This window comes from Amblyomma maculatum, chromosome 6 (genome assembly GCF_055883805.1).
Source record: "Amblyomma maculatum isolate TAMU_Amacu chromosome 6, ASM5588380v1, whole genome shotgun sequence".
In the NCBI taxonomy this organism is placed as follows: Eukaryota; Metazoa; Arthropoda; class Arachnida; order Ixodida; family Ixodidae; genus Amblyomma; species Amblyomma maculatum.
Genome location: NC_139349.1, coordinates 38,934,539 through 38,957,093, shown reverse-complemented (window position 1 = coordinate 38,957,093; position 22,555 = coordinate 38,934,539). Strand labels below are relative to the sequence as shown.

The window sequence follows — 22,555 nt, the reverse complement described above, 5'->3', positions numbered from 1 at the left end:
GGCCTCTAATGCGTTCCTTGCACGAACCGGTCGTTCCCTCGCGCCAGCATGTCTCGCTGCCGCCACCGTCGAAGAGCTGTTTGGAAGGACAAGCGGGGAACAGGGTCGTTGTTGGGGGGGGCCCGCATATACTCTGTTTGCCAAGACATGCGCGGAACGCCGATGGTGCTTAATCTTTCTTGCTTCCTTGTGTGATTTTTTCCTGCGGTGGTTGTTTTTAAGCGAATATTTTGTTGTTCCTTTCCGCATTTGTTTTCCGAGGAATGCATGCATAACACTATCAGCGGAAAACGCAGGCCAGGAAATGCGAATAGATGACATAAGCTAAGAAATGTATTTTTTTCTTCACATTTTTATTTGAAAACCATTGAGATGAACAGGGCAAAATTAAAAAAAATTAAGCCTAGTTTACATTATAAATGACAGTGAAAAAGGAGCAGGAAAAAAGTGCTCCCAAGCCACTGCTAAGCAGGGCCAAAGGTTGCACTCGGTCTTCGTTGTTAATGGACTAGTGAAGTGAATGTTTTAACGCAGCTGCTCTGTACACGGTGCAAAGGATAGACGCGTCTGCAGTATTTAGAAAATTGATAAGAAGGCCGAGGGGGATCAGTATCAGCAAAATGAGATTGTTCGAACAATACTTTAAGGCTATATATCTTCAGTACTCTGCCGTTTTCCAAACGACGTTTCTTTCTGATGCTGCGCTGTTGAAACATAAGACTTTCACCGCTTGAAGCAGTATCAATATCACTAATTTTAATCAAATGTATGGACCTATTTCCACTTGCTTCTTTGACTTTAGTAATTGTTGATATTGATAGCTTCCCAAATAGTTTTTTGTTTTAATGATTTTTTTGTGCGGGCCGCCTGTTTATCTTAAAATGAACGACGAAGTAGCTTATGAGGCAATAATCACAGTGATGTCAATGTTTCGAGGTGATTGCAGTTTACAAATATCGAGGTGAGACATATCTTTTTCTATGATAAATCCAATGCATTTCTTTATTGTCGGGCAAGTGTGCTAGTATGGTACATATGCAGCCGAGCCCATTCATAACGATCTTTGACGATCTCATGGACTGCGTTCGTTGTATCCAAAATTCTTAGCAAATTGACTTGCCTTGCTACAATAAAAAAACAAAAACAAAAACAAAACGATCAGACAAACGCGCCGTTTATTTTTGTAGAAAGTCCGCTGTGCATGTCTGTTTTCCTTTAAAGCAGATCCCATCCATGGGCGATGGTGTTGCTGCAGATGAGCCACTTTAGGAATGTGATGATGCTGATAGATATTAAGCCGTTTTAGAATAGTGTCGCTGTCAATGCTGAGACGCTAACCACACCTTTCGCTCTTTCGGCGTAATCCTTCTGCGCGTGTGCACTGGTGCCCCTTTGTTTCCCTGGGAGATCTGGGAAAGCTGAGAGACCGTTATCAGACAGCGTTACAATGCTGGCGGAAAGTGCGCGTTTTTCCACTTTGGGAGCACGTTTACGGTGCCTCCTTATTAGTTATGACCAAGCGGTGCAACTAGAGCGGTTCTTCTTATCCGACACGTGATTCCATAGCAGAAGTTCATATTTTGACGGCAGCCTCACTGGTATTCATAATAAGCGAGACTTCGTTATATATGCGGCAGTTAAAAGTGGGCTGGAATGTATGTAATATTTTGTTAAACACGATAGCAGCTATGTTATGGCGATGGAGTTTTTAATGCAATGCGAATATAAAAAAGTTGAGCCGGATGCCAACATCGCGCCTCTCTTTGCTTCCATCTTGTGATTGCAGCTTTTTTCCTGACTTGAATATAGGGCAGCTTATTAGCAGCCATGATCTCAAAATAGTACAGAACAAGTTAGCAGTGATTTTTCTGTTTTCAGTATGTACAAAATTACGTTTGGCGTGCAAAAGGTTCAAACTCCTTGTGTGCGCGATTTTTACGTGCAGTTCACATTAGCAGCAGCGCAAACCGCATTTTTGAAACATTAATAAATTACAGCAATGTACGTGTTGCGTCTCAATGGATAACGCAGGAAGCCTGCTGATAATTAGCGAAGCTAAAAAATAAGACGCAACAGTCTAATTAGAGTAGAACACAAAATATTACTTTCGGGAAAATAGTAGTGTAGAATAAAAAGGGGGCAAAGTTTTGATCGGAATTTCTGTCCAGCGCACATCGTCTATCCCATTAACTGTAATTTGCGACAAGCTTTTCGTAATAAGAGAGCCGTGGGAAGTTTCAAAACTAGCGTACTTGGGGCGTAAACAATAGCTTGTCCAAGCTATTTAGTAAACGGTTTAGGCACAACTAGTCTTGCGAAAATGATGTTCATGGGCGCATATTATGGATCCCGAACGCTTCGAGCAGCGTAATTTAGTTGAATAATCGATACCTGTCCCGTAAGAAGGCAATTGGTTTATAGTTATTGCACTTCTGCAGCCTTAGTTCGCAGCGTCAGAACATGCATCTTAATTAAGTGGGAAAAAAAATGCAAGCTTACCTCGGCACTTTGTGGATCACACCGATGACTTTTGGCGAAGAAAAGGTCGTCCTCGGAGCACTGATTGATATCCATCGTGTTCAACGCAATATTTACAGTAGCCACACCCCTGCGAAGAATAAAATAGAAGCAAAGACAGCTCTGTCAGAACAGAAGATCGGACGCCGGAACCATGCACGTGAATAGCCCACCTAAACAATACAAGTAATTAAGGGTGAAAAAAAAAAAGTTGATCTTCAAAAACATTGTTCAATCAGTTTTGAAGTTCGATCAGGGCAGGTATAACCGGAGGCAAATGGGAAAGGCCGTTATCCCGCAGTGGGTGTACTGAGATTGATAATCACAAGAAACACTAGTACTAGTCACTCATGGCGAGCGATTACAAGAGCGCGATGAAGATGGCGACGTCCAGATTATCAGCTAGTATATCTAACAACACATTTAAAAGAATGCGCAATATATCACCGGAGAAATAAGATAAAAAGTGTCACAACATTGTCGCGTAAAATAGAAACGTGTTTGAACATTTCAGCGACGGCTGAGAAGTTGGCAAAGTATGACCGTTCGAATCACGGTATAAATAATATATCACTTTCTCTTGTCAAATACTTTTTTTTTCGCTTCTTGATTTTGTGCTGCACTCGATTAGCGGACATTTTTGTTAAAATTACTTCCACGTAGGTGCCCCGCTGCTCCTATATAAACAGTGAGGGTTAATAATTGAAGTAGTGGCTTCTCCTTACAGCAGTATTGTCTAACAGGCAAAGTACTCTTTACAGGCACGGACGTAATCCAGTTGAAATATTGAGGGTTAATAACTGATGCAGTGGCTTCTCCTTATAGCAGTAGTGTATAACAGGCAAAGTACTCTTTACAGGCACGGACGTAATTCAGTTGTTTTTAACCGTTCAGGAGGTACATTAGGGCGTTCTGATTATTACGTGCGACATTTTTTGGCGTGGCGAATTTCGTAGTGTCTGTCGGTAGCAAAAAACATAGTACAATATGCACATGTATAATCATTACACGATTTAAGTAAAAGATTAAAAAATTTGTTTCTTATTTATTAATACTGCAGAGTAGCTTGACTCCATAATAGTACAAATACGGGTAATTATTACTTCCTGCTCATATTTATAGCACTTAAGCAATTAATAATGAATTATTTTAGCTAATTGCTTCCTACTTTTAGGCATTTAGGGTTAGTTATTTCGTCGCGACAAGTGCGAGAGAGAAATAATTCTTAGGCATACTTTGACCTCTACTTCAGAATTTCTGTTTGTGCTTGTTGCATCGTGCTTTCGTATTCGTAATTTTCCTGGGTATTTATTATTTAGGTGTGCACCAGCAGTGACCATGCGAAGTGATGAGTACATGGCTCTTTTCTCTTATAATCTGTTTTCGCTCTCAGGTAAGAGCCCTTTCAATGTTTGCTCAATGTTCGTTGTCATTGCGTTACCGGGGAGTTCAGTAAGTATCGAAACATCAGTTTTCGCTGGTTGCAACTTTAATGTGTTATAATTTATCGGTCTTAACGTCAAACGTTTCTTTTTGGACAAAGTACTGATGTTTCTTTCATCCGTCTCTCAGCATCTTATTAAATAACCGGTTAGTTTGGCCTCCAGATTTTATTTCAGGAACAGAAAAACCGAGAATGACTGGTTCCTAAAGTGGAAAACATTAGCTTGACATTGAACTCTGCAGCTGCTCATAGCTCGTAATCAGAAGCCAGTGAAGCTGACAACAACAACGGTATGGCAGGATACAACGGTTAAATCAAATGTTCCAGTTTTTTAGCTGTATTGCTGAGCCCCGTATTTTAGCTCTTGAAAAAGCTTTGGTATTGTTACGCTTCAAAAGGGTGAGCATAAAAGTACCTCCTTTCCTTAGAATCCAATTAGCGCATTCGGTGGTACACTATCCACGAAGGACAACGATAGTGATAGCGTTGTTCATTGGAACTTTTTAAGAAAGCGGAGCATATTACGCAGTACGCATAATACACGGCAGTTCACAGCAAGGTACACAACACGCGGGCAAGGAAATACATGTGATACATATTTGACGTGGGGATTCCTCTAGAGGTATCGGCCGCCAAGCAACCGGTAAAGCGACTAAGAAACTATTGGCGTTTAGGTATGAATGGTTTTCCTTTATAAATTATTTCGACTTTTTTACATCTGAGACACTTGAGGATCAAGCAGCCAGTCTGTCTCTAGAGAAACTAAGATCCCTCCGTTGCTGCTCGAAGTGAAACGAAGGGGCTTTTAGAAAAGCAGGCAGTCTTGAATTGAAGGCTGCCAACTCACAGTTGGAGAAAATTGACCTTGTTACTCTCTTGAGCTTTCCTTTGTTTTTGCATAAATGTGAGCAGCAACAGTTATGAAATCTGCGGAATTATTTAAAGTGCGTCGGCCACCTTCTTGGTTCCTCCGAAACTATGTTCCAGTAAAAAAATAAAAAAAAAAAGACGAGTTGCATTTTTCTGAGCGTGTACCCGACGCATGGGTAGCGCGAAGCTTATGCTTAAAAATTCCGAGAGCACTGTGGAATCTACACTGCAGAAATGCGAAAGCCTGAGCCTTGATTGTGCACACGGTCATCACGTTTGTTCTCATTATCATTAATGCCTAAATTCACTGTCATTACCATTACTAATGTCATCGTTGTCATTATCACTAACTGCAGCGTCATTATCATAGCTACTATCATCCTCACCGTAGACAAGGAGAATTGTGATGCGTATTTCACAATCCCGGGCGTTGCGTAGAGTTTTGTTGACTTGGTGTATCCTATTGCGCACCATGTTTATTTGATGCTTTTTTCTTAATAATTTGTACGTAGTCAATGTACATAGGACATTGTTTCAGTGTAAATACCAGGCTAAAAAAAAAAAAGAATCCAGGGCTTGCCGCAGTTGGTTAAAGTGTTTGACTGGGGATACGAGGGATGAAGGTTCGATTCCCGAATGGATACGGGATCTTATTTTTGAGATGACGTTCGTCTCGGTTTCGGGTGATGAGGTCATTTGATTGACAGCTATAATGTGACCGAACGAACGAACGAACGCCGACAGTATGACCCATTAAAGGCTTTCGCCCTGAAATTGAGGACAAGGAATAGACGCCCAGCCCTTTTGTGTTGTGCCATTATAACCATTACGTCTTCATTGAAATGTCTTTTGCTTGCATTCATCGGCTCGTGGTAATTTTACGCGTACTACCAGTGCCGAATAATGACAAAGAAATGCTACGGAGAAACTCAAAATGAATCGATGCTCAAAATTTGGCTAGGGCCAGGACCATTAGCTTCCAACGGCCTCCTGCTGTCTTCTCGTGTTTACTGTAAGCAAAAGTAATTGCATGTGCTAAACAAATGACCTAGTGAGAAAGTGCTAGTCTAGAAGAGGAGATCGGGTCTTGATAGTTTCAAGAAAAATAACTGCAATGCTCGAACTATTCGCCTTGAGTTCAATGCAACGGCGATGATCTTTAGCCAAAATATGTAGGGTTGATTCCGTTACCTGATCCTTAGTCATTACGCAGTATAAAAGTATACAGGACATCAAACTTTCCATTTTACTTATCTCCTATATTTAGTTCGGAACCTATCGTCAGTGTAACGGCAGTATAGGTGGGGCTGCGCTCGTCCGTACGGCAGGACATGATAAAAGGCATTTGCTGAAACGCCTACAAAAAACGGCTGCAGCGCGTCTTACCCATTCATTATCGTGTGCAGGGGCACGTATTCAGTGAATCGATTACTAGGGCTTGTTGTAATAGCCCCCTTCGAAGATGATCTGGGTGTCATCTGGTTGCAGTCATGGTGTTGTGCCATTTCACAGTCTTGCCGTCGACAATTCTTGAATGCGTCGATCTGAAGTTCAAAACATCAGGTCCCATTCCGCCGTGGCTCTTCACATGCCCAGGCTCGCCACAATATCGTCATGACTATACGTGAGGACAAAGGATCAGTTTTAATAGGACATAATTTATTGTCTCATGCTTCGTGTAACTAGAAAGTATGACAAGAAAAACGTCCTTCGCAATAAAGCTTAGGAAAAAAAATCGTGTCATCGCAAGGAATCGGATCACGATCCGAGCAGATCAGCTTTCTTGTCCTAGACGCGAGAGCACTATACTATTGCAGCGAATCACTCGAATCCTTGTTTGTTCTTTTTAGACAGCCGCTGACACGCAGCCTTATTACTGTGAATCGTCCGCGCGTATCGATTATGTATTGTTTGTTATTCATGCCTGTTGTCCCGAGACGATGCTGTATCATTTTGTCGCACAAGATGCACCGAGATGTTTCTTGAAGATTCCGACCACTCGCGCGCGTTTTTACAATGTTCCAGGTTGTGCTAGTAACAGTGTACGACGTTATCTAGATGGTTCTGAGCAGCCGTTTTAATTGAGCGTTGACAGGTGCGACGGGCCTTCCTTCTTCGACGATCGACGAGGAGATTGTTGCTATCGCCGCCGCCGAGTTGCTTAGATCTTTTGCGGGCGCAATTCAGCCCAATAAAGAGTTATTTTTAGTAGTATCACGCCTGTGTTCTCTTTTGTTGTCTCCGGCCTTGACACCACCACGTGAGACTATCTCCGGAGCTTTTTGTATTTGATGGCATATGTTCCAAAAATGACAATATACTATTGTCGCATAGTGTCACGCCCCGTGTAAAACTGCAACGCACTCTTACTCTGCGCAGCAAACATCGTCGTCTTCATTAAGTTCCAAATGTAAAACACCTTCGCGCTCAGCAGTGAACATCGACGCCTCCTTGAAGTTCCATCGACGCCGCTCCTTCACATAACCTAGGTAAAAAGGCCCTGTTTGCAGACGGTACACGTTCTCTGCAGAAATAACGGGGTGGTAGTGAGAGTGATAGTGGTGATGGTAGGAAAAATGCTTTCCCATTACTGCAACTAAGCAGACTTAAGTGCACGCAAGGAATATTTCGGCTATCCCCCCCTTTCGTTGCCGCCTCGCGCGTCGAGTGTGATGAATAGGTGCGGACACCGCGTGTCGACGAACAGCTGACCGTGACAGCATCACATGCTGACCTACCGCAATCTATTCCGCATCGACGGTATTCTCCTCACCATCAAGCAAAAACCTGACGAAAGGGCGCGTCTATAAGCGTGGGTGTGTGAGCAAGAGTGAAATTATCAAGACAGTCGCCCCTTCGGCTCTCTCGTTCTCTATCAGTGGCTGTTAGGAAATATTAGCCCTATAATCGGGAACAAGCGTGACCAAGAGGCTATTTATATTACTGTTTACGTTGTACGAAATGTAAATAAATCCAGTCGTCTTATTTCTCCTAACATCGAAATTATTCACTCGACGGTGCTCCCGTGCTAGGTGGAATGGGCGTCGACTTGGCCGAGTATCCGTCGAGCGGCACCCCAACGCCGTCTGTAACAAACTGCTGCATAAAGACACAGCTAACACGACGCAATTATATATTATAGTTGCAATGTAAGAAGGTCTCAGCAATGAGCCTCGAGGGAACTACAGAATACTATAGCGATTACAAAGTTACGCTTCAGATTAGAGTGTTTTTCGTGAGCAAGGATGCTGGGAAGCACGTTTCGATTATTGAACAGCCTCTTTTGAATAGTCTGCTTATTTATTATGTGCTGATACGGCTATGGGCGCCTAAATGGTGTTTGCCTATGTATTTATGATCCGGAATCGCAGCTGTAGGCATGAACCTCAGTGCTTGATGAATACCACCCAGTGCTGGGTCGTTATCAAACAGTTTTGCATGCAGCAAACAGTGCATTTGTTCGTGCTCGAAGATTAGCAGCCGGCGTAGACGTAATTATTTCCCGAATTATGTGATAAATGAGCTCGCTTGGACATAGAATGCAGCTAATTGCTTCGTCGATGCGAGCTTTCCTCTAGCCACGCATTCAAACCGTCCGGCATATTGACAGTCAAAAGAGACTTGTTTAGTTTTCGTGGAGTGGAATGAACTGACAGTCATAGTATACCGTATTGACTCGCATATTGGTCGATACGTCGTATAAGTTTTTCTCCTGCTTCCCACCGTGACTGTCGGGTAACCGGAAGTAAAAACAAAAGAGCTGTAACGGCATATAGGTCGATCAAAGGAAGCCCCGACTCGGCAATATTAAAATAAGACGACTGGCACACAACATCACATGTTTGAGTTCAGCAGATACTCTAGGAACCTCCTCGTCGGACATGACACTTCGTCTGAGGAACGCGCGGTAGATTACAAGAAAGCAGCAAGCAGCTACAATTTATTTCATAAAGACTTGGCGGCACTCGTTCTGTCTTAAGTTAACGACACTAATCTTTAACGAGTGCACAGAAAACATGGCGTTATTATTGCAATTGAATAGAGGTCCGAGTGCCGTCATGAGCTGTGGGACCTTATTTCGTATTTTAACTAATGTAGCAACTTTCTGCATACACCTACACACTTCGATTGATTGATTGAATGATTGATTGACTGACTATTGATTGAACATCATTGAGTGGTGGATATAAAAGGCGCTCTAGCTTGTTTCCCTTGTATTTGGCAGATTTATCGATGGCAACGAAAGAAGTTTTGTTTTCTCGAGAAGGCCACGGTCAGCGCGTTGACGGCGCTATGGAGCTCCATGCTTATCTTCATTTTGCCATGTTTGAGAACCGACTGTCCTTGCGCTGTAAATGTGGCATAATTTATGATGTTTAGGAAAAAGGCCGAAGGAGGAGACTTTCCGCAGCAGTACAAATACCATGGTTTTCTGCTTGTTTTTCAGCATTGCCGCCGTGTTTGAGCAAGACTTACAAGTGGCAAAGAAATAAATTTTGTATTCCTGAGAAGACTATGGTCAGAGGGCTGACGGCGAGGCGGAGCTCCATGCTTATCATCTTCGTGTTGTCTTAATCGTGAATTTATTGCTCAGCTGTGTAAAAAAAAAAAAAAAAAGAGAGGCGCACGATATCCTTGAGCAGTAAACTGGCATACATTGAAGTCTTGAAGAAGATAAAAAGAGGAGACTTTCCACAATACCACAAATACCATGGTTCTCTACTTTTTTTTTTTTTTCAGTGTTTTCGCCGTGTTTTAGCCTTTCGGTCGCCGCGACTCACGAATTCTTCGACCGCCATGTTCGTTGAGCACGATTTGGTAGCAAGGACGCCCATACGTAAAATGTAAGTACGACACGTGACTAAGTTATCTAGGTGTTGTTCATTACATACATGTCTTTGGCAGCAAAATACAGGTCATGATATGAGGTGGTGCTGGATGAAAATGCAAAACGCAAATGGCTTTGACTTGCAGTTATCTGAATCAAGTCTCTGAAAAGCTTTACACAACGATAAAATTAACGAACGAAATGAAAGAAGGTCTTACCTTAAGGAAGACGAGGTCATGGCTAGAGCATAATTCCCATTGCGAAGCGTCTTGAACTAAATTACTAGCGAGAGTATATGAACACATCTCTCTTTGTTGAAAGCTACGAAACTCGCTTGACCAAGTTTGAGCTCACGAGAAGGTACTGGAAACAAAATATGCTTACGCTGCTTGGCTGAACGAACCAACCTGCCTCGTTTAAAAATGTATGGTTCCGGAAATAATAATATGGAGCACTAATCGGCGATAAAATTTTTGTTACGCTTAGCCTATGAAATGTTAGGAAGAACCTTAGAAATACGTCAGCGCATGCCGCTGGTGCGCTTGAGCTTTCCTGCGGAACACGTGAGAAAATTTAAAACGTCAGGCGCGTGCTCCTTAATACTTCGGCCGTACCTGTACGTCACATGGAATCTCACGTTACATGTTTGTATGGAACTGGGCGTTACAAGTGTTGTCATGTTACAGGCAGTGCTAGAGGTGCGAAGCAGTTAAATTTACCGCAAAATACCAAAAGGTGCACCCCCCCCCCCTCCCCCTTTCACCAATCCGACGTAATTCAAGTAAAATATGAGGGAACACTTCCTCGGCTCCACACAAATAATCAAGGTAGCGACTGAAGAGAACGAGCGGCAACTGAAAGCACGCAATAAAGTTTGCATTGCTTTAGCAAAACTGGTTCGCAAAAACGCTTGGTTGCGATCTTGTCTTTTTAGTCACTGTAAGAACTATCGACGTATTCCTTGAAATCCTACCCAAAAACGAGGCAAACGCATCCGTTAATCAGCTCATCGTGGTTGTCCGGACCACGGTGCCAATCTCGGCCAGCCGATCACGCATCTTGCCATTTCCAGCCGTCAAGCACGCGAGGCTTTCTGCTTCTAGTCTCATTCAAGGATATTTTGCGGTCTAGCTCGAACTCACTAGAGGTTCGAGAAACGTTCTTGCCTCTGTGCCTCTGGATGACCTCTGTCTTACTCCGGTGTACGAATTCATACTCCACGCAAAACAGCAACTTTCCTAGACGCTGTCGACCAGTAGAAAGACAGATGGGTGAGGTGAGCAAAAAGAACAGACATACGTTTGCTTGTATATGCGTGTGTACACTCAGAAATTTTTTTTAGAAAGATACTTTTTTTTTTTCACGACCTGCAGTGGGAAAAGGGAGGGCTTTTAATTGGTACCACGCGGAAACGTGATGATTCACATAAAATATGAAGAGGGGAGGGTGTTGCGATCACACGAGAAGGGGTGATTGAGGTCTATTTCAAGTATAATTTACTGCGCTGGAACCGACCTATTGGCGCAAATATGTGGCGTCATATTAAATTTTGCTGCCGCGCACAATGTTGTCTTTCAGAAATTTGCTGTTTAAGCTAGAAAAATGTTTCAACTTCATAATGCCCAGACAATTACAATACCAGATGGGAGCTATTACCATACAGAACTTCATCATAGAATGCTCGTTCATTGCACAAAAGCAAAACAGATATGTATGTAAAAAATCACATCACTACAACAAACTTTACCTAGTTTTGAAGACTTTGGAAAGTGTTAGGACGGTAAAACTATACAGAAGTGTGAGCAAATCAAGGACAAATTTTATACGTGTTGCCGCACTTGCCAATACAGTAGGCATTAAACAGTAAGAAGTGTACGTTTTTTGTTATAGCTTGTTTATGCATTTATTTTACAGGAGACCTACTGCACTTCCGCCAGCTAGCGCTTTGCTTTAGTAGTGAAAACTATTGTGAGTAAAAAGAAATTTAAAAGTCTCGTCTTCACATGATTCTTCACCACGATAAGTAAAATAGGATTTAAACTCAAACCCACATCTAAAATAAGATGTTCGTCTCTGTTAGACATATCGCAAGAGAGTTAGGCACATCGAGCCCCATGTGGCACAGGAAACCCTGCTTTTATAAACAGGAAGAGATAACTTCGCTACACTGTAATTTCAGACGTTGTCAGAGTCGTAGAAATTAATAAACACCGGTTATTAGCCCCACTCATGAAAGTTCCCATGTGCAAAAGCGCAAATGATGTTCGAATGCAACCTCCTAAAAATTATCCTGCGTTGCGGAAAGGGGTTTTAGAAAACAATGATTGAATATGCGATCCAAATCACCAGAATTATACTGGTAAAAAGTAATTCTGTGAAGGTCTATCTTCCTTTCTTACAGCGGATTTGCTGCAAATAGTGCATGTGCAGTATAATCTGCTTGGCAGAAACATTTGGGCTGAGCTCGTTTGGTTTGAGTGGAATCTTCTACTACCCCCTTACTGCCTACGTTCGGACCAGTAGCGAGCTACGGCAATTCGGGCAGCCAGTGTATATACGCAAAGTTGCATTCATTTTAAAAGCCGCCATTTCAAGAGCACCGCGGTCTCGTAAAACGGTTACCAGGAGAGAAAAAAAAATATAAGAAAGTGGCTTTGACTGCATCGCGGTAATCACGGGAAAGCCCTAACCCCTGCTAGGCCGAGCTCCTCGTGGAGCCGGAGCACTCAGGTTTTCTGCGAGCGGTGAACGTGACCGGCTGAGGACCCTTGCCAGACGGCTTTCATTTACCGGAAAAGGGGCTCTCAGCTTTATTCGCCAGCGGTAGCGAATGGATTCATTTATATATGAGCTCGCATGACACTTTTGCTCAATCTAGTCACCACCTTCTTCTGCCGTTCTCTCCTATAGACTGTCTTTCCGTCGACCGCTCAGTAAGGATTCAAGAGCCCGTATTGGATTTCCTTCCGCTCTCAGTTACGAAGTTAGTCCGTTTAAGTAAAGGCTAAAAGCGAGGATGATGATGAGAAAAGCAGAAGAAGGGGGGGGGGGGGGGGCAGAGCAGTACGATCTGAGCCTTTTGGCCGTATTTAGTGATTGCCTCCCTAAAGGGGGGAAAGTAAACCACTTCTCAGTTGCGTTTCACAATAAGAAACGCAGATCCCTGTAGCCAGACACGTGGAGGCAATGCTTTTCAACCATTTCAGGAACGGGCTTGTCTTTCGGCACATTCCCTCAGGTTTAGTTCAAACTCTGAGTGATCAATAAGCCGCGCCACGTGCACGCGGCACTGCGAAACATGCGGGCCGTCCTTTACTCTAAGGAGTACGAAAGGAAGATAAATAATGCACGATGGGAAGAATTTTCTGCGGCGGTACTCCCACGTCATTCGTCCCACTCGCACGCTGCTCACTGCCTGTACGGATGTACGAAATGCTGAGACTGACTCTATAGGGATTTCGAAACGTCGGGGAAAGGATTAAAACGGATTTCGCTGCGATTATAGACACGCACGCGAAAGAGATAGCGCGCCTTGCTACTGCTAGGCTGTTCTATCCGTAAGGCTACTCTTGCCTGAGTTTTCGGTCTTCCAGTGGCTGCGAAATACGAAAGACTAGAGAGGAGCAGCGGCCTGACGGCTCTTAACACAGTGTGGCTCAATACGGCTCAGCACGCATTCTTAATGCTTAAGAAGACCTAGAATATACGCTGATGGTCATGGCGTGGAGGGCAGTGGTCGCGGGGCAAACACATAGTGACGCATATTAAGGGAGAAGCACCCCGTTGGGACTTTAAGGCTAAAGCTCTTTAGAGCGGGTTCTGATTCTCTACGCTTAGATCATCGAAATCTGGGACATGGTGGCATGTCATCACTCCACCAGTGTTGTCCACGTGATAAGCAACGGGCACTTGACCATGCTCTATATCGATCGCTGTGGTAGCCCATATTGCCACAACATAGTGTGCATGTAAACACTAAGTGTTTGGAAAGTAGACTAAATCAATGCTTTCGAGTCGGCCCTTTTCACCCCTGACCTTGCGTCGAGCTACGTTTCGCGGGGTGTGTTTGTTCAAACACGTAATTGAAGAAGAGCCTCTGTGGAGATGTGGAAGACTACTGCTCGCAGAAAATAAAGCTGCAGCACAGACAACGCCAGAAGAAAAAGAAACTTAATGGGAATCTGGATAACAAAGGCACGATTGGTCTATTAATAGACTTCACAAAAGCGTTCGACTGCACCATTCATTATCTTTTAATTATTAAGCTTGAAATATAAGGCATCAGAGGCCCTCCTCTTCAGCTACTAACATTCTACCTTAAATATCGACAGCAGTATGCGTCCGTAAACACATGCATATCATCCACCCGACAAAGAAAAGCAGGTATCCCGCAGGGACGTATTCATAGTCGTTTTCTATTTAACTTATACATTAACGACGTTCTTCTTATCCAGCAAGACGCAAAATTTATAATCTAGGCAGATGGTACTAGTGTTTTTCTTATGGTCAAATTCTTATGCAAGCCTTATTAATATGCACATTAACCCATTTCTCAAAATGGAGAAATCTTTGAAGGTAACCTCCAAAAAAGCACAGGAAGTTACCTTCAAATCAAGAGGTACGTGTATCCCAATGACACAAAATGCATTATATAACTCACATGATATAGAAGTAGTCAACTCAGTAAAATTGATTGGCGTATACTTTACAAGCACATTGTAATAGGACGATAATGTGGATTTTATACTTTAGTAGCTAAGCCGCATAACAGATATACTAATTAGAAATCTTTACATCTTACCAATGTCAGCTACGATTCGCTGTTTGTCTCACATTAAACTATTCCTATCTTGTTTGGGGCGCAACATCAGCCTCCAATCTGCCCCAATATTACTGATGCAATATATATATATATATATATATATATATATATATATATATATATATATATATATATATATATATATATATATATATATATATATATATATATATATATACACGTGCTTTGCAAAAGTGCCCTACAACCCACACACCGAAGGCCTTTTCACCAAGTATTCCGAAAAATTATCATCTGTATAATCGAAATCTCTTACGTATACACCATTTTTCTCTAAAACAGCATACAAAAATATTTATTAACAAATACAGCAACCGTATGCCGCACTACTCAAAATAATGATAAGCGAGCCACACAAAATGGTTCATCCCTGTTCAGAGTACCGATTACGGCCATCAAATGATGGCTAATACCTTGCCGCGACTACTGAATTCCTAACTAGATAGAGACCGACATAGACATTTATTCATACGTTAGCACCATCGGAACTCGTCTGCTTTGTGAAATCTATTGCTTGAATTATAATGGTACAAAGTAAATATGTCTGTCCTTTTTTTTTTTCTTGTCTAAAACATTTCTCTGCCATCTGTCTGCCAACTTGTAAAAGAGGCCAACAACCCCTGGGAACAAGCAGATATTAACTTGGTCCCCTCCATTTATTTGTGAATGAGTACAAATAAATGAAATTATATTCTGAATCGCGATCGATGTCTCTGTCTCTAAATATTTCCAAAAGTAATAAAAGTGCTTCTAAACAGAAATTTCATACGCTGATGTACTACCGACGACGAAACAAGCAGCGGCGGTGTTACCACTCCCACGCCCATGACATGTCGCTGGCTGCTCTGCGATTGGACCTGCCTCGCATCGTATCACGCATTTTTTCTAATCCGTTCAGCAAAGTAATTCTCCTTATGCACCTTATCATGAGGTCACCGACATGTTGAAGCTCTCAGTGTCGCCCAACCCCTAACAGCCAGAAACTAATTTCTGGGCTTGGGAAAGAAACTTCCTCAATATATATAATTTCCCTAAATATATTCGGCCCCTCAGGTAACACGGGGAACCTTTCGTTCCTACAGGCTTGACAGCAAGTGGTCATGGTGTGGGCCAGCTAACGGATGGAGAAGGATGAGTGCTAAGCAAGTTGAGGATGTGGGGGCAGAGTGAAAGGAGGAAGAGCAGAAGGAGAGGGTTTTTCACGCATAATTTTGGAGCTCTCCGCAGTCGAGGCTGCTGCTGGGCACTTGCCGCTGAAGCGCGAAGACGGCTTCTGCCAGCAGCGCCTACGGCTCGGCTTCATCGGGGCGGCCTAGCACGGAAGCGATCGTTAGACCATTTCATTATGCGCAGCCCGACTGGAGTAGCACGTACCCGCCAGTGCGGCTCGGCCCATTTCTTTGGCCATTTTTTTTTCTTCTCGTCCCCCTTACCATACTCCTTCCGCATTCCTCATTTGCCCTCCTAGCCTTACTATAGTACTGAATTTCTTAAGTCCCTACTAAAACAGACGCCTTTTCTTCTTATATAGGCGTACGTTTTGGGAAATGACTTCGTTATAACTCGTGGGGCTAGGGATGCGGCTGCTTTCACGTGGAAACAGTGGCCCATAATTCTGAAGTAACTACACTCTGAATATTACCATGTTCGTCGGTGTAGTGTGAACGGGCTTTTTCCCGCACTTAACTCTGGCGACGTATGGCGAGGGAACCTAATATGCTTGAGCGATGGCTCGTCATCACTACAGACTGGATTCCACAGGGTTTACTGCGAAGCATCTTACTGAAATTACCTTTTTGTTACAACTGTACAAACCCCGAATATTATTTACGTCTCGGTCGCCCTGGGTTCACATCGATGAAGCACGAGCGTTCTACAAGTGGCGATTTCACTGTGGAGTGCGAGACAGTCGTATTGGTCGAATATATGCTCCGATTATGCGAAAATGGTGGCTTTAATGTTTTGTTGCCATTCACTTCCAAAATCCGCGAGGCGTGCGTCGCCCATAGCATTGTTTATTTTGTAGCGAAAGCTACACTACCGTAGGTTTGCAAGCCATCGGCGTGGCACTGTGGCACCGTGGCAAGAGCTGCCGAACTGGGTCTCTCGTTTCACATGAAACGGTTATGTCAGAATCAGCGTGCCGGGACCCTGGTATTCACTAAGGCGCGTTCATACGGCTTAGCTGAAACAGGGCTTTATATGTGGTCTGGTAGCCTACGTTATCGCGTCATACCCTTAAAGGCGAAGCTTAAGTGTCCCCCATTTTAAGATGCAATAAGCGCCTTTACCACCACGACCTAAAACGCCGGTAAAATCTGAAGCTTTCAACAGAAGGCTAGCTGTGTTAAATAGAACGCTCGGTCACCCGCAGCCAAAGCTTTCGCTCCACAATCGGTTCAGCAGCGTTGAACCCGTGTAATATTTTTATAAGTACGATAACTCTCGTGTCGCAGACACCATGGCTGGCGCTAACAACTAGATCAATTAGATGCTATGGAATCGCGATGCGACAACATTGATGACTCTTCAGGATATCAGCTGCAAGCTCCTTGAAAGCCCCCGTGAGGTCAACAGTGCTAACACAACAGGGGCCAGTCGGTTGATTATCGCTGCGAAATGCGCACTTGGGAAACACCAGATTCTTCTGGTGTTTCAAAAGTAATGCATTTCACAATAACTCCATGAGGTTGCCGCCTTCAGTTTTCTATACGTGGGCTTGCCGTTCACCATTAGAGTCCATCTGTAGAAGTCCGGTAGTAAGGCGACTATGGAGAACGAGAGGCGACGCGCGCGCGTGTTTGTGTGTGTGTTTGTATGTATGTCCGCACGCATCCACGCACTCACTCATTCGCTCGCTCGCTCACTCACTCACTCACTCACTCACTCACTCACTCACTCACTCACTCACTCACTCACTCACTCACTCACTCACTCACTCACTCACTCTCACTCACTCACTCACTCACTCACTCACACTCACACTCACTCACTCGGTCACTCACTCACTCACTCACTCACTCACTCGGTCACTCGGTCACTCACTCACTCACTCACTCACTCACTCACTCACTCACTCACTCACTCACTCACTCACTCACTCGGTCACTCACTCACTCACTCACTCACTCACTCACACTCACACTCACTCACTCGGTCACTCACTCACTCACTCACTCACTCGGTCACTCGGTCACTCACTCACTCACTCACTCACTCACTCACTCGGTCACTCGGTCACTCACTCACTCACTCACTCACTCACTCACTCACTCACTCGGTCACTCACTCACTCACTCACTCACTCACTCACACTCACACTCACTCACTCGGTCACTCACTCACTCACTCACTCACTCGGTCACTCGGTCACTCACTCACTCACTCACTCACTCACTCACTCACTCACTCACTCACTCACTCACTCACTCGGTCACTCGGTCACTCACTCACTCACTCACTCAGTCACTCACTCACTCACTCACACTCACACTCACTCACTCGGTCACTCACTCACTCACTCACTCACTCGGTCACTCGGTCACTCACTCACTCACTCACTCACTCACTCACTCACTCACTCACTCACTCACTCGGTCACTCGGTCACTCACTCACTCACTCACTCACTCACTCACTCACTCACTCACTCATTCATTCATTCATTCATTCATTCATTCATTCATTCATTCATTCATTCATTCATTCGCTCGGTGTCACCGACGCACGACAGCGTGAGAAAGAACGCGGAAGAAGCAGTAATTCTGCCCCTTGTCCAGGTTGTCCTCCGGGCCGTTAATGGCGCGATCAGTGTCACTCAAGCCGCTGGTCGTAGTGATCTACGTCAGAGGCGCTCGTTCGCGCTGTGTTACGGCGTGAAGTCATTTGTCAGGGTGATTATCTGTGGGGCTTGTAACGCGCGCCACAATTTGTTTATGAAATATTTAGTGCGAAAGTAATAATCCGGAGGCTACAACCCGGATTAAATCTTCTCGTGCTTGCCTGTGGAGCCATAGCTCTCCTAGAGCCATGCCTGCGCATAGCAACGCTATAACAGCGAGCCAAAAATAGCCTTGGCTTTGAGCTTATAGCCATAACCAGAGTCAGTCACGGCTTGACCTTTTACATTTGATCTGGATCATACGCTTTGACCGCGGCCTTTGGCCCTGATAGACGGAAATAGCGTCCGACCCCAGTGTTGACGTCGAGGCAACGCAGTACGGCGCTGAAGTTACGCAGCCGATCAATAAAAGCAGATATTGAAATGGGGAGAAGTGTGTCCCCATTACATTCAATACATAAAGCTAGGGATACAACTGAGAGGAAAACCTGTACAACACCGCTTTTCACAATATCAGAACGTCGGGCAAAATTCTATTTTTTTTTCGGTACTATGTAGAGGACGAGCTCAGATATTGCAAACGAAACATGGCTATAAAATAATATAAACGTAAGTAAAGCATTTAGTTAATCAATGCACTAATTAAACACCTATCTGTCCCCCTTAGCTTCTGCTGCGGAAACAGGGCTGAAATGAATTTAAAGTAATTTTAATCTTAATCAAAATTTTCGACCCTCTAAAAAGCAACATAATGCACAGCGTACATTTCTCAGAGCCACTCGCCTCCTCCAGGTGAATTTCGCAATGCGCAGGCAAAAGAAGTCCAAAAAAGGCTTCCATGAAAGCCCCAGAATGCATTCTGCTTAAAAATCCGGAACCCTTATTTGTATGATTTTTTTTTGTTTAACTGATGGAAAATGTTCAGTATAAATAAAAGCGGGTTAGTTGCATAGTTGACAGAGAAAAGCTAACAGCTATTATATTCTCGGAAGGTTTCAGATGCGATGTTCAGTGAAGATCACTGCGATGTAGGGGCTGAACCTTGGAAACCGAACACCAGAAATGGCAGTGGAGCGAAGGAAAACCGGAGAGATCGATGCGGGACGAAGACCACGACCTCCCACGTGGGCAATCAAAACATCGTTAGCAACCGCACTAGGGGTCGGGATGCGTTTGGTTGCCAGGAACGAGGTGAAAAGTGTTCACATCCAAACTTCGAATGCCTCTCCAAACTGCAGAGGAAAGGAACGCTGGGCTGCGTGGTGATCAGTCCGCTCTTCGTAGAAGACGGTCTCCAGGGACCGCGCCATGATGGCTTAGCACCGGGTGATTTTACTGAATAGGCGCTGATTTTGCTTTGTGCATTTTTTCTTCAAGCTGCTCACCTGTACGATGCATATATGTTTTACTTGACGGGATAAATCGGACAACGTCGAGGTACCTGGGAAGCCTCCACCTTTGACAAAAAGAGCGTTTGACAACAAAATTTATTACACGGAATCTTTGCTTTGTACGATCTCGAACGCTTTGTCTTCTTTTAGAGCGGGTAGTTGTTACTCAGTATATTTCATTGCGAAGAATTTCAAGCCTTTTTCATCGCAGCTGCAGATTCGGGGAGGAGCGGGAAGGAACGGCTTGGTGCGTCTGTAGGCGATGGTCGCTTTTTAATGCGAAAAGGTTGGTAGCCCAATTACACGAAAATCCGTCTGGCGTCTTTGTTTTATGCGGGCTTGCCCCACTCGGCGGTGCCAACAAATATGATGGCGCCTGAGACGGTTGAAAAATAGAAGCAAATCAATGAAATACATTGGTTGGCAATGGGGTACGAACCCAGGACCCCTGTACTTCATGCCGGCGACAAAATAAATGACGCTTTCGCAATCTCACACTATAGAAGACTTAACTGTCAAGTGTCTCTATTATTTTTTATTCGGCGTCGGTGATCACTTCACGGATCCCATGGTAGCCTCACTTGCAAGACCGCTCCTCATGCGCCTATGGACGCTTCGTCCTATTTGCGGCTCGTCTTGGGGGCGCAGTCAGATGCCTCGTAGTCAGCAGCGGATGTTCGGCCTCTTCACACCGCGAGAAGAAGCGTCAGAAATGACCAAATTAAGCAAAACGTGACATGTGAGGATAAGAAGCCGCTGCCTAATCGAAGATCATCGTCAAATGAACTCCACGCATGTTTTAGAAAAGGGGGGGGGGGGGGGGGGGGGGGGCATTTCTAGCAGCAGCAAGAGCCACTTGGCCGTGCCCGCGCCGTTGGCGGCGTTGCAGCCAGCTGAGTGGGTCATCGTAACAAATGAAGCTCTCAAAGCCAACCAGCAGCAGGAACGCTGCCGCGAGGAGCTTCAAAGCAATAGATTAAAAAAAAAAAAAAAAAAACATTGCACAAAATAAGGTGTTGTGGGCGTACGAAGTGAAAAACGTTGGAGTAGGCAGGGACCGTTGAGGTGGTCCGACATTGATTGGTCGGTGAGTTGTGTGCCATAATGAGCCAACATATGACATCGACGAAATGGCGGATACGCTCACCTGGGTAGCTAGTTTGAGATAAGAGCGTGATATGCGAATGGAACCCAGCGGGTACGCAGCGTCTCAGTACTGTTGCATATAAAATGCATGCTACCTGTATAGGCCACACAGACAGGTTCCTAAGGTATGATTAAAGCGCGGTACTTTAATTAGGTCCGGGGGTCTTGGACGTAAGCTGCACAGACTGTAGGCTCGTGCGCATTTGTGAGACAGCAGACAAACTAAGGCAATAGTGGTTGAGCGAGTATAGCAAAGAGCAAAGGGCATATACGCGAAGTAGAATTCGCAATGGGAGCCACAGGCGGCAGCTGTTAACGCTGCCAGGCCATGTTAAAGGGACCCCAAAATTTTCGCTTTAATTGCTCAAGTTATCCGGTCGCACCTCCCGCCGCTGGCTTTGATGCCTATGTGTACACATGGCCACTCTTCCGGGAGGTGAGCTTGTCGACCTCGTACAAAGATGACACATGACACACCTAAGCAGGCAGATCATACTGACCTGGGTACACGAAAAAGAACTGGACGTAGAAAGCAGCGCCGCAATAGGAGTAAAATTAACCAAGAAAAAAGAACACGCCAATATAAACATGCAAGAAAAATTACGGAAGCCCGTTGAAGCTACTTCCGGGCTATGTAGGCAAAAGCTTTGAATGGTTTTCATAAGCCAACTAATCAATGCAATAAATCTTTATTCCAACATATTACACCCTAATCCAAGATAGGTTAGCCTAATAAACCCTTAATCCATAGCATTACACCTCAGTGCAGTACAATTCGCCATTAATTTATTAAAACCGAATGTAATCTAGGTTATTCAACAGTTATCAACCCTAATCCAACTAGATACAGAATAATTCATTAGTGTATGTAGTCAACTAGAATCAACCATTATTATCAGACCACCTTGGTTTACGCTATACTGACTTAATCCAATGTATTTAATACTTAAAATACCAGATTTCGCTCTTAAGCAATGCAGCTCAACAGAATCTATAATTGACTTAATGCTTTCCGCTTTTACTCCACCCTAATCCTGGTCAAGTTACCTCACATGATCCAAAAGGCCTTGCCGATTTTGGCACCGCTTGCTGATTGGCCTCTTGGGTGATGACGTCACAGTCTTGCTTAATCAATCTGATGTTGTAAGGACCTAACGTCTGGGAAGATGCCAGATTTCTATTTAATTGCTAAGTGAGTGTATAATTAAGGCTGTCGTCTTAAAATTAAGAAGAAAAGGCTTAACTAGACAACACCCTAGATAAAAAGTGGTGAGCCGGTAGCTAGGCAGCGGCGGTGGCTGCTTCTCGTTTTACACTTCCTCATTCTAGTGGACTTCGTCAGAGGCGACAATTTCGAAAATTGAAGGTCCGCCATCTATAACGTGTCGGCCACGCCGCTATTGTAACCTGCTGAATATTGACCTTGCTCTATCGCCTACTGGCTTCATTTTTTTTTTTTGCATAAAAAGAATGTTATGAAGGATGAAGGGTATGGTCAAATAAACGAAAAAAAAAAAGGTTGGTTGATGTAATGAAGTCGAGGAGTGAAGGATGATGCTGTCCAGTCGTCCAAGCAGCATATGACGACGGATTATGGGGGGAGGGGGCAGCTGCCACCAGGTGCCGGACCCGCGTCGACTCTCGACTCGAATCTTCACTCAAATCCTTCGAATTGCAGC

At 44.2% G+C, this 22,555-nt stretch overlaps 1 protein-coding gene across 1 annotated transcript in view; it reads right to left on the bottom strand.

Moving 5' to 3' along the window:
* The window catches only part of smog (G-protein coupled receptor 158 smog), a 139,644-nt gene that overhangs the window by 83,593 nt on the left and 33,496 nt on the right, over positions 1-22,555 (bottom strand). The window contains exon 2 of the mRNA XM_084605558.1: positions 2,500-2,608. Within this exon, the coding sequence (XP_084461684.1) occupies positions 2,500-2,608 (109 nt within the window). The remainder of the gene's footprint in view (positions 1-2,499; positions 2,609-22,555) is intronic.